At 35.5% G+C, this 13,631-nt stretch overlaps 1 protein-coding gene across 2 annotated transcripts; it reads left to right on the forward strand.

Moving 5' to 3' along the window:
• Positions 1-1,011: 1,011 nt before the first annotated feature.
• On the forward strand, positions 1,012-8,270 carry LOC127083715 (pachytene checkpoint protein 2 homolog). 2 transcript variants are annotated; one of them, XM_051024042.1, is made up of 15 exons: positions 1,012-1,374; positions 1,467-1,530; positions 1,908-2,014; positions 2,934-3,001; positions 3,508-3,611; positions 3,710-3,814; positions 4,023-4,112; positions 4,209-4,284; positions 6,009-6,078; positions 6,166-6,236; positions 6,411-6,501; positions 6,905-7,032; positions 7,165-7,293; positions 7,388-7,529; positions 7,786-8,270. In XM_051024042.1, the coding sequence occupies exons 1-14, from the start codon at positions 1,263-1,265 to the stop codon at positions 7,526-7,528; spliced, it is 1,356 nt and encodes a 451-aa protein (XP_050879999.1). In that variant the 5' UTR covers positions 1,012-1,262; the 3' UTR covers position 7,529; positions 7,786-8,270. The 2 variants fall into 2 exon arrangements, with proteins under 2 accessions (XP_050879999.1, XP_050879998.1); XM_051024041.1 differs by lacking the exon at positions 7,786-8,270 and having other exon boundaries at positions 7,388-7,749.
• Positions 8,271-13,631: the final 5,361 nt, after the last annotated feature.

The raw sequence follows: 13,631 nt of genomic DNA on the forward strand, positions 1-13,631 counted from the left end.
TAATGAATCTTGCTAGCATGATTTTCGGGCACTCGTCTTAAACTCAATAGTTGTTGACGTATGGCAAAATTTGTTTGAGTAGTTTGAAAGCATGAAGGGGGTCTTATCCTTTGTGGCTCATCTTGCCCCAGTCTGTTGGGTCTTTAAAAACGTTCACCTTGAAAGTGAGTTTAAAACAACTTAACATAAGACGATCTCGAGATGGCTTGCCCCAATGTTTGAATACCGCAATGATCTAACCCTGACTAACCAAGACCTGGAATGGTAGACTTCTGATTGTATGTCCCTAGATAGTTGGACTCAATGAGCTTCTGAGGTGGCTTGCCCCAGTCTGAGTCTTGAAGCAAATTACTCTTAACTAAATGATCCTTTGGGTGATTGGCTCAGATCGACTGATACTCAAAGTGATTTCCCCTGACTAAATTTCTTTCACTTTATCAATTTCCTCAACTGTATATTGTTGGAATTTCTTTGATATTAAGTGTTGACTTGCAAATAAGACTGTTCATTCAAAAAATGATAATTTTAATGTAATTCTTATGCAAAAATTTGAAATCAAAATTTATTGATATGAACCGGTGAAATACAGCGAACGGGTCACTGATAAGAACACAATGATCATCTAGTCACTCACAATGTGCAAGATGGTGCAATTAAATGATTAACAAAGATCGTTTGGAGTCAGGTTAACACAACCTTACTGTAATATGCTATCAAAATAGACCATGCCTCAATTAGGTCTTTTAAGGGTTGTAATGTGGTTTGGTTCACGTTTTTTGAAACAAAAGGATATAAAGTTCAAAAATTAACTTTTACCCACCCTTTCTTCTTGATGATCTTCGATTCCTACATTCGATTAATTCCATTCACGCATTATATTTTTATAAAATAGAGTGATTCTTAAAAAAATAAATACATTTTGGTACGGGGAAGACAATATCAAAGATGCCCAATAACATTTCTCATATGTAACCGATCCTTAAGTTTACTACAGAAAAATGTTTATCGTTATAATGACATTAAATTTAGCAAACACTACCCTTCAGAATTAAAATCACGGATACCATTATTATTTCACTAAATTCAAAGCTACCGTCCCCCCAAAAAAGCAGACTCGTGGAAAGTACTACTCGCAGTAGAAAACATGGGTGTTGGGATTTTGATTTCCCGCCGAAATTAAACAAAAACCCTGCTTCCATTTTCTTCTTCCTCACCCCGTTTCTTCCCTGAGACCCACACAGTTGCAATTCCCAACCAACAAAATGAGTTCTCCTATGGAGACGGAGCAAAACCCTCCAACCGATCAAAACGGCGCCGCTTCCCAACACTCACCTCCACCTCCTCTCCCACCGGAGGACAAAGTTCTTGTGCCCAGTACTCTCTCTCTCCCCCTCTCCCTCTCTCTCATATCTACTCTATACATTTTCATTTCTCATCTCACTTTCATTTGATTTTGCTTATTATAGTCGAGGTTTGCTTAAAACCTTCAAGTACAGTTTCCATTCACGATGTCCGTTCAGCCATTGAGGGGTAATAATCTCTTTCCCTTCTTCCATTAACTCCAATTTCACTCCTATTTTCTTGTCTTCTTATTCAGGAGATTTAGGGCATGTTTGGATTCACTTTTTTTTACAAGTTCTTCAAAATAACTTATAGCATATCAAAAAACAATTTAAATTTATTTTATTTTTTGTTATAAAAGCTTATTACAAGTGCTTATTTTGATAAGTGCTGCAAATAAGCTGTTTATTCAGATATATCCTTAATACACCGGGAATTACTTTTTCAATTTTATTTGCATGGTTTTAATTTCATGTGAGGGTAATCGGGGACTGAAACTGAACTAACTTTTGTTCAGTAGGCATCTGTATTGTAGTTATTTGCTTGACTATTTCAATGATTTTCAGGATGCTTGAAAAGAGGAGTTTGAGCTATAATGGCGGACCAATTCCTGTTCCCCTCGACGAGCCCTTTCTTGCTGATAATGTGCAAAGAATTTGCGTTTGTGATGCAGGTCTGTATGATATTCATTTGTTTATTTTCAATTGCACTTATGGTGCTAAACTCTAGATTTCTTTTTGCTATTATTATGGAGTTACAAGATATGGAACTCTTGTTGATTTGATTTTTAAAGAATCATTTTGTTTTTACCAATCTAAGATTCCATTAGCACTGTTTTGTACTAGTTGAATCAAGTGATTTAGCAATTAGCATGGTAAAATTGGAATATGTGTTAAAATATAAAATACAAGACCAGAGTAGTCAATAGCGACGCTATGCGTTATCTCATTATAGTGGAGCGGAGCGGAGACTGACCCGGCCCGGAGCAGTTTCTGGCCAGCTATTCTTTTCCCCTCTAAAAAAGTGTTATCAAATAGCGGCGCCATGGCCGCTATGGGTGATATATGGCGGTTTTTGGGCTCACTGCAACGGTAAACATCGGCTGATATTGCTGGTTTTTCCGTCATAATCTACTATAACGGCACTGCAAAGTAGTCGCTATGGTGAGATTTTGTCTCTTCGCCATCGACAACACTGCTAAAGAACTAAAATTACCTCGTAAATTTACAATGCTTTAAGAATAATTTTAGTTTTTTCAATCAAATTTGAGTTGAGACTCAACCTTAACACTCCTTCATAGTTGTTTATGCACTTCAAGAGTCATGTGTGCTTTGATTTATGAATATTTTATGAGTTAAGTTATTTGTTTAATTTTACATTAAATATATGTTTATAATTAACATCTGTAATTTGTCCGAAAAATGATCAAATAGAGCGGCCATCCCGCTATCCCACTTTTGGGGTTGGTCGCTCCGCACCGCTATCTGGGAATGACTACTCTGTACAAGACTAACTCCTAGACACATGCACACAGACAAAGATCAGTTGTTTGCTGCTTTTTGAGTCTGATGTTGGTAACTTTTTTTGTGTAGGTGAAGGGATGCAAAATGATAATGTTCTTTTGTTCTGGCAAGTCAAGCCGGTTGTACATGTCTTTCAGGTGATACTGCTTGCTTAGTCCTGACTTTATAATAGAGAATTGAGAGGAGGAATGTATTTTGTTAAAATGGTGATAAGCTTCAGTTGATTTATCTGCCAGCTTATATAGTACCTTTGGATATGCACTCTCACGATAAAGATAACCAATAACAAGCTTCCCCCATTATAATAGCACCTAAGCAGAATTTATAACCACCTCTTGATAGAAAATGCTGACACACATGCTTTACGATGTTTTCTAACTGAAGAGAGAAAATAATACAGATATAATAGAAATATGCATAAAGTAAAAGTTAAATTCGATGATTTGAATTGCTTATCTTAACAGTAAACAAAGGGGAAAATGATAACATGATATTGCAACATGTTAATGCTGTAACATGCGATGTTTCATTGTGCATCAATATCAAACTCTCTCCAATCTCATTTTGATTTAGTCTAGAATCTCTTTGTTCTGTTAATTTGGCTCAGAGCTTAGTGAATATTGTCTGCATTTTGCTTTGTCAGCTTAGCGAGGAAGGACCCTGTGAGGATATCAGCTCTGATGGCCAGTCTTCTAGCTTCAATGAATGGATTCTTCCTGCAAAAGAATTTGATGGCATGTGGGAAAGGTTCTTACTTCTTTGTAGTTCATGCCTTTCCCTCAACTATAGTTTTCTTTATAGAATTAAAATAATTTACTCTGCACTATTTACCATCGTTTTTGCAGCCTGATATATGAATCTGGTCTAAAGCAAAGGTTGTTGCGGTATGCAGCGAGTGCTTTGCTCTTCACGGAAAAGGCTGTTGATCCGTTCCTTGTTTCATGGAACCGGTAAGCACTAGAGATATTTATTTAGTTTAGCATTAACCTTATATGTTTTGATCACAATTTACTAATATGATTATGTTATTGAAAAATACTGTCTCTGTACAAATATTATGTATTTATCTATTAATTGACAATTTCATAGTCAAGCATGAGTTAGGTGATTGAACTATGAACATATGTTGATATTTTAAGGATGTGTAATTATTTGCAGCATAATTCTTTTGCATGGACCCCCTGGAACTGGAAAGACGTCTTTATGTAAAGCATTAGCTCAGAAGCTATCAATTCGATTCAATTCGAGGTGCTTTGATATATTATTAATACTCTTAATCATATTTATCAATGAAAACAAATAAATGAATGGAGTAAATATTTACCTACCATCTTTCCCACTCAGATACACACAGGCCCAGCTTGTTGAAGTGAATGCACATTCTTTGTTCAGTAAATGGTTCTCTGAAAGCGGCAAGCTGGTATGCATGTATGCCTTTACTTTAAGTTTCTGAAATTTCGTAAATTTTACTTATTGGCCTTTTGTAATTCATGCTCTTATTACTTAATAGCTTCAATGTTTAACATATTGGTGGGCTCGGCAATCAAATTTCCTTCATGTTACATGGACTGGGGGCATATAATTTCTGTACTTACCATTGCCACTTTCAAATTGATATTAAGCTTGATCAAAGGATTGAATTGACTCAAGTAGCTAGGAAAACCCGCTGTTTGGTAGTTAGAATTGCATCCAGAACATATGAATTTCTGTTTATTCCTATGGTTAGGGTATAACTTTTGAGTTCGGGTAGTGATGCAGATCCTAACCATAGTGTTGATTGAGGTTGCTCGTATGCCCATTTTACCTCTGTATGATGTATACCAATTACCAACTTTATGTTTGAAAACATATTCTTAGAGCATTATTATCCTGTGATGTATACTTAATTTTAAATATCTTTGCAATGATTAGCGTTGTCAAATATCGTCCGTGGTGGACATCGGTGGCGGAATTTCGGTCCTCCATCATGGCCAAATATGTGAAGAATGGTGGCTCCACGGCGGTGCCATATGTTTGGCTTTATTGTGGAGTTTTGGCTCTCCGCCATCAATAACACTGTTGATGATGAATAGTTTTGATTTCTCATGGGAGGGTATTCAGTGAAAAATAGGTTCATGTATAAGACAAGCCATACAAAAAGCAGATACATTTGTAGACTAGTATTAGCATTTGTTGAAAAAGCAAAAAAAGGTCAACTTCATCTTCATTGTGATTGTTACTTTCGGAATTTAAGCATTTAGTTGTTATTTGTTACATCTTAGTATTAGTCTGGTTTTGCAAGCCAGACTGTATTGATTGACATTAGGTTTGCAAAAAGTAAGCTTGCATTGCAGTAGATGCTTGCTTGGGTAGAAGATTATGCTGGATGGTTTCTTATGGTGTCTGAAACTATGCACTACCATACCATCCATACTAGTGTATGGTTCAAAAACTTTTTACATAATAGGATACCGAGAGAACAAAAACTTTTTACATGATAGGGTACCAAGATAAGAAAAATACAAGGGCAACCCGGTGCTAGAAAACTCTCACCATGGTTAGGTCAATTCCAACCTTTGCACCAGGGCTTCTCATATAAACAAATAATTGACTATACGATATTATAGATACATGGCATTAAATTTCTAGTTTTTTTTTATAAAATCTAAACGCCATAAAGTATATCAAGCGAATGAAACATGTTAAGGCACAGGTGAATTAGCAGTCAGCAGTTTGTATTAAAATCAGTTCATTGAGATACTTAACCTATGTGTAATCACACGTATTCAACAAAAAAGTTTGAAAGAAAAAGGACACCAAATGCCTATCTATACCAAGATAATTAACACTGATACTGCAGACATTTTGTTGTACTCATTTTCCCCTGGATAATATTCTCCATTCATTATATATATGAAAATACATGTATGATTAACAAGTAAATTACATGTATGAGACCCGCTGGTGTCATTAGTCATCGTAAACTAAATTATTTCATTTGACTATAATCCAAGAGTCCCTTATGAGTTTCATTTAACTGTATCCATTTTGGAATTTACAAGAGTTTTGAATCATAGAGATTAGCAAATCAAATGGTGAAATTGTGTAGTATACATGAACCATTTTTGTAGTTATTGAATGCATAACGTGTTCTTTGTTTTCTAGGTAGCAAAGCTTTTCCAAAAGATTCAAGAAATGGTAGAGGAAGAAAGCAATCTGGTATTTGTTTTGATTGGTGAGGCATAATTGAAGAAAAATCAACTTAATACTCATGTCTTATTCTTATACGTCTGCTTGAGTATATATATTTCTGATCCTGCAGATGAAGTCGAAAGCCTCGCTGCTGCTAGAAAAGCTGCTTTGTCTGGTTCTGAACCTTCAGATTCTATTCGGGTAATACCCTCCTTCCTGTGACTCTGCAGGAATAAACTCTCTTCCTCCCCACTATTTTCTGGAAAATTATATCGGTTGTATCACAAACTTGTAGAAATGTAATTCAGAAGTAATGGCTTCTGTATGGGTGTGTTTATGTTTTAATGTGGGTTCAATCTGAATATTCAATTTCAGGTTGTCAATGCATTATTAACTCAGATGGATAAGCTTAAATCATCTCCAAATGTGATAATTCTAACCACATCCAACATTACCGCTGCTATCGGTAAGCCTATATCAGTATCTCATTTTTTGTAGCTTATGTCGGTGTAAACGAACTCCTGTCCTCTCTCATAAGCTTGATATAGACAGTTGGATTTGTTTGTCATTATAACCCAACCTACTTTTATTTGAGAACTGAAGATCCTACTCCCCCACCACCCCCTTCCATGCATCCTCTTAGGGCCGGGCTTCTGTAGGCAGCACCGGACTAAAACAATAATATGCCTGGATCCAAAATTAACACCTTAACATTAAGCACATCATAAGGAAAAAAGAATCCACTAGTTTGGAACACTCCAATGTCTTTCTAACATAACTTCTTTAGTATCCATTTCTCTAAATTTTTTCATTTAAAACACATGATTACAAATATAGCAGATCATGCAAATTTATTAGTTTCTTTGCAGATATTGCTTTTGTTGACCGAGCTGATATCAAAGCATATGTTGGTCCACCAACTCTTCAAGCTCGATATGAAATATTAAGGTCTTGCTTGCAGGAACTCATGCGTACAGGGATATTAACTAGTTTTGAGGTGCAAATAGTCTCAATCTTGTCCTGGAATATTTTGTGATAATGAAAGTCATTATGGAATATTTTAATCTTTATTTGAATTCAGATATTTTAGTTTGTTAATCTTATGGGATAATCATGCTGACCTGGTTAGGACTGTAAGAATACCGTACTTCCAAATTATGCTAGTGCAAAACAAAGGATGAATGCACCCAATTTTCATGAGGCTACTACATCCATGCAACTGTGCAAGCAACTAGTTGAAACTGCAGAGGCATGCGAGGTAAGACAAAAAAAGATAATACTTCTGATTCTTTAACTTCACTGTCTTTAGGTCTAACTTTATATCTAAACTGTTGTGTTTGGTCTGTCTACAGGGAATGAGTGGAAGGTCTCTCAGAAAGCTTCCATTTTTGGCACATGCTGCACTTGCAAATCCTTTTGATTGCAACCCTATCAAGTTCTTAAGTTCAATGGTAGATACAGCAAAGAGGGAACGTTCTGAGCTTCCCGATTAATGTAACTGAAACTTCCAATTAAATTTTTTTTCAATCAAAAGTTTAACACTTACTTTCAGTACATTCTGGTGCGATGTATTTTTATGTAACAGTGATGTTTATTTATTATACACCGTTATCAGGGGTTAGCATCCTAAACAAGTTTTAGGCTTAATCATGGGATCAATGTCCTGGAAACTCGAGACCTATTTTGATAGCATAATTGATGGGTATTAACAGGATTTGCATGCTTTATGATTTGTAAAAATGTTCAACAGGGGTTACAATGCACCTTGAAAAAGTTGGGTGACTTGGCTTCACTTGCTAACCAAAACGGGAAAAGGGAATCACATCTTGTCTGGTTGGTCCTAGCTGCTATTGGATTTCAATTTGAATTTGAAGCTTCAAGATCAAATTGTCTTTCACGCAAAGTTTTGATATGACAGACCGTTCCCATGAAAATGACACCCGGGACCTGGACAAGTAGTGGTTGGCAACGACTAGGGGGGAAGTGATGAAGTTCACATTATCCTATTTGCTAAAACAAATGTAAGCTGAATTCAATTATTATACAATATCTGGCAATTATATTGTTGAAAGATTCTACTAAAGTAGCTGGTTAAATTCTTCAACATAAATAGTAATTGATGAAGTCAGTGAATGGATTCTCATAATCAGAGTCCAAAGTATTCATTCATTACAGCACATGAAGAAGATACATATATTAATCAACATGCCACTACATACATGCTTTCACTTTTTCTTTCTTGTTTCATTAATATTCTGTCATTCTTAATTCAAAAAGAACATTCTTTAATTCAGTATCCAACAAGACTAAGCTAATATGCAGATCACAAAATTAAGCTTATACAGTTGTCTGACTTGGCTCAGGTAATTAAATAATCTTAATACAATTATATAACACCAACACTATCCTTAAAATATGTTACTGTCATTGATAACTGACTTGCTCCATGTGCTAGGGCTTTCTTTTACCATCCTTTGTTTTATGTTAACCCTTGGGAGAGGTATCACTGACATGTGGGGAGACATCATTCTCCCACACAAAGTATTCACCACCAATTCCATACATAGCAAATAGGTGAAGATCATATCAGATTCAGATCATTGTGAATAAAAAATTATATATTTTCTTTATTAAGCTTCAGACAAACCCCACATGCATGCTACTGCACCAAGCACTTACAAGCAAAGTGTTCCAAAAAATTATAATACTTTTTTCACATAAACCGACCAAAAGATAAAGGAAAAGAAAAACCAATAAAAAGACAAAGGCCTATTCCAATATCAGGGAGCAGCCTTTAACACAACTTACCAACAAAAATAACACTTAGTGAATTCTAATGTGTACAGGACAGATGGCCTAAAATAGACTGCTATTTCAAAATTAATCAAAACTCTTAACTATTATGATGACAACAAATCTCTTCATTTTTGTGATTAAGACAATGAAAATTAACACCGATCAATTCACCATTTTAGTAGTGAGAATGAAGAGGATCTTAGTCGTGAGAATGAAAAAGACGGTTACTTTTTACTTTCGAAAAACGTTAGAATCTCAGACTATATTCAAGTATCTGTGAACAGTAGACCATAAAACCAAAAATAGTTAAAATTGTACGTTTGTAAAATTTGTTTACTTAATTACTTGGATCTCGAACACAAAAAAACCCTTTCACAGTTTCACTATCTCTATATACATCACTTTCATCGTTTGCCTTTTTCTTTGTGGAAACGTGCCCACACTGTTCATTAAAGAGAAAATATTTGCATGCGGGAATATGAGATTAACCAGCTTCTCTCCACACACAGTATGCGTGCATCACAACCCTGCCTTTTCTGTTTTCACATACAAATATATATATCTATATATCTATCTATATATATATATATATATATATATATATATATATATATATATATATATTACATGTAACATGTTCATATATATATTTACAAATAAATCTCTCTATCTATATGGCTAGCTCGTTCTCTCTTCTCTCTCTCTTACTAGTACTTTTAATTGTTAAACAATTAACAAGTCATGATTATGTTAAAGTTGAAGAATGTCTTGTTCTATATACTCTCACTCTCAACATGGATCTTCCCACCTCCACTTTCGACGATTCATCTCATCTTCCTCGTCATCAGCATCATGCAAGACAGTACTTGCCTAGTTGGATATGGAAGCCAAAATTTCCATATTAATCTAGCTTGAGGGAGTACACAACACAATCATGAAATGGAAGGCATGAAACCATCCATGGGGAATTAAGCATTCCTGGTCCGAATTTTATCATTTTATCATTTCTTCTGAATCAGTTATTCGGTTTCAATTTTCATTTTCTTGATTTTGTCTTTTGAAAGAGTGTGTACAACCATGCATATTGTTACACTGATATATATATGCATGGTTTCATGTTCATTCATATCTATTTCTTGTGTTTGTAAGTTGTACCTTTTTCTACATTAGGCACAACTATAAATTTGCAGATGAGTGTACTTGTATCAGATGAGTGAATGTAAACCTATCCATTGCTGTATTCAATAACATTTCTAGATTTACTTATTGCAGCTTCTTCTTTTACTTTCTTTCTGTTTTGGTTACAATCACCTAAAAGAGGTATCTATTTTCTACATGTATATTATTCTTTTTGGTGATTATCCATATTCTAGTTAAGTTTATGAGAAAGCATTTCCTCATGAAACTGAAAGCATTTTATTTATGCCATATAGTACTAAATTTGAATATTTTATAACTAAATTTATGTTTCAAATATTGATGGCTATCAGTGGACAAATACATATTGTAATGAGTTTAAAGAATGTATATACACTTTTCTTTTGCTTTTCTCTTTAATGATAAAAAGCATTGGTTGACTATGTTGTTGTTAATGTGCCTACTGAATCCTGAGCAGGCTCCACCTACGAGACACATATGCTATACTCAAAACATGGTAAAGCTCATTTTTATCATTGTAATCATTTGTGTCTTTTTTCTTTCTCTTTTCTATTACCTTAATGATTACTGGACAAAACTAAAGCATCAATTTGGACACAGCCTTCAAAGTATATCTCATAGTATCTCTCTCTCTAATTGCCGCAACATTTTTTTGTTTCATATAATTTACTGGTTATTTATTTACATGCACAATAATTCTTTTTTATTCTCAAAATTAACTGATCCCATTGCAATGCAAGACAAATTTATAATATAATCAAGAGTAGAACTAAAATCACTTCATAATATGAAATAAATGTCTTTGTCAAAGTATGTGTACTGCCATTAGCTTGTTAGGAGAAAATGGTTATCCTTAGTTTATCATTGATACACAGTGCCTTTATATATGCTTATTACACAAGCAAGGCATTACTTGCAATGCAAGCCAGCTAATCTTGGCCTAGTTATATTGTTTAAGCCTAACAAACACTCTTCTATTATGAAACAACTAGCAAATGTCCAGATTAAACATACAAACAATAAACAAAATAGTAATCAAAGACTACTGAATCTCAACTAGATCACACGCTTAAAGCATTGCTCTCAATCTGCAAAATGAGTTTAATGGTAGGAAGTAGAATCTGACTCAATATGTTTGGATTCGCCATGCATTATTGGGTTCTTTGAGAGCTTAATGGTTGAACTGTTGTCACATAGTATCACTGTGTAATTCCTTTGTGTCTACCCCAACTACTGTTGAATTTTCTGGAGCCAAATTCCCTGGCATGCAGTAGATGATGCTTCTACAAACTCTGTATCAATAGTTGAAAGGGTAACAATAGGTTGTTTCTTAGATGACTATGAGATGGTTCCTGGGGCAAGCATGAAAACATACCTTGATGTGTTTTTCCTGTTATCAATCTTACCAGCATAATCTAAATCTATCCATCCTTAAACCTCTTGCATCACTCAGAATACTAAGGCTCGAATGTCCCTTTGAGATGTCTGAGAATTCTTCTTGCTGCAGCCAATTGAATTTCTGTTGGCCTTTCCCTATGATGGTAGGCCCCCATCTCTTGCATCACACAAAATATGCCAGATCAAGTCTAGTGGCAATTAGGTAAATCAATCATCCTACCATCTGGCTATAATTAATGACATCTGCATCTTTTCCATTCTCAGTTTTCATTAGCTTGCAATTTGAGACAATAGGGATATAGACTTTATTGCAATGAACTATACCAAATCTTGCCAAAATCTCTTTGGCGTATTTCTGGTGATGAATGAAAATTCCAACTTCACATTGCTTCACCTCAATTCCTAAAAAGTATCTCATTTTCCTAGACGTGTCATAAAAAACTTCTTTTTCATTAAGTTTGTATTGGTCAAAAAGTACATGTGTGCATGGTATCCCTACGAGGATAGAGGATACTTAGAGGAGTTAATATGTTTATAACAATTGTAGGATGGTTAGGACTTGACCATGGCACGGCGAGAAACATTGTATGGTGATGTTACAGTGGTTTTAGAAGACCTGCTCACATGAGATGAGAAACTTTGTGTATAAGCGTTGTGATGTGGACATTATGCTTAAGTTATGATATATCTTTTTCCTATTGGGGAAAAAGTATATATGGGGGCCTTTTAGGCTTAGTATTTAGGAAACCCTAAGAGATGGTGACTGCTCCCCTTTGATCGAGGAGACAGTTGACCACCTTTTTTCTAGGGATTCATGGCCTGACTCATTTCTATATGGTTAGTGGGGAGAACTAGTATTATACACGTCACATGCTCTAAAGGCGAGACCCGATACTCCGTAGAGGTAGTGGCCGTGTACCTCACCAGATAAGGGTCCCAGAGTATCCCCTATTTTGGACTCTCACAAATATAACGCTATACTTTCCCTCAAGCACGAGGACTTGTAAATGGCGAAGTGTTTAAGGCTTCTTTCAAATTCCTCCCCACGGTCTGGGGCAAGACTTTATGCAAAAGTTAGGTTCACTATTATGGGACGTGACATCCTTAATTGGGAGGCAAATACCTCAAATTAGGGTGATTCCCTTAGTTGAAGGCAGACTTTTTTTATAGGGAGGCGAGCCCTCAACTTTAGGGCTACTCCTTTAGCTGAATACAGTCTTTTTTAAAGGGAGGTGAGTCTCTTAGCTTTAGGGAGAGTCTCTTAACTGAAGACGACCTTTTTTTAAAGGAGGTGAGTCCATTAGCTTTAGGGTGAGTCCCTCAGATGAAGACGGCATTTTTTAAAGGGACGCGAGTCCCTCAGCTTTAGGGCGAGTCCCTCAACTGAAGGCAACCTTTTTTAAAGGGAGGAGAATCCCTTTTTATTATTGGAGTAAGCCCCCAAATTAGGGATGAGTCACTTCCTCTTGGCAGGTGTCTCTTGGTTAACCAGATTATCAGCTAGGAATGTCAACCAGTCTTTTAGATATTCATGTTTACTTCCATTTAATGTAAGTAATTATGACCTATTTTTCAAGATCTTAAATGCTAGTACCGCATGCCAGGAGCGTGTTGGATTTTTCAAATTTCTAAGGGAGTCTAAAAGGTTCCTTATGGTTTTAACTTATTTATAAAAATTTCTCCTTCCACTTTTCTACTATATTTTTCTCCCACGACTTCTGCAAACTCCTTTGAACAACATACCTTTTCTACACACTCATAATTCTCCGTTCGCAACCTTCTCAGATAAGGATTTCATTTTCTCTTCCATTCTTCTATAGTAAGTAAGGATTATAAAGAAATGTAATAAGATTTAGGTTAGTGTATAGTTCCAGTTTTTGAGGGTTATATTCATTCCCTTTTGAAGACTACGACAGTGGTTGTGGTTTCTATTTGTTCTTCTGTTTTCTTAGGAACAAAAAGACAATGGATGCCCCCTCATTCGTGCCTCAGGATGCCAAGGACATTGGACCTTTATTATATTTTTGATGAACAAATCCTCTCTCTCCGAACATAAATAGGGGTTTTCTCCTTAGGAGATGAAGAAATGGTTATCCTGGAGGCTTGTTCACCGCCGAAGAGGATGATCATGCTCGTCTCTTCCAATCTTCTCTCCCTCCATTTTTATTTCTACCTCCCCCTCATCAAGGATATGAGGGCTCTCTTCCCCTTTTCTCTTTTGTCATGGAGGTTCTAAGGGTTCTT

This window comes from Lathyrus oleraceus, chromosome 5, assembly GCF_024323335.1.
Source record: "Lathyrus oleraceus cultivar Zhongwan6 chromosome 5, CAAS_Psat_ZW6_1.0, whole genome shotgun sequence".
Taxonomy (NCBI): Eukaryota; Viridiplantae; Streptophyta; class Magnoliopsida; order Fabales; family Fabaceae; genus Lathyrus; species Lathyrus oleraceus.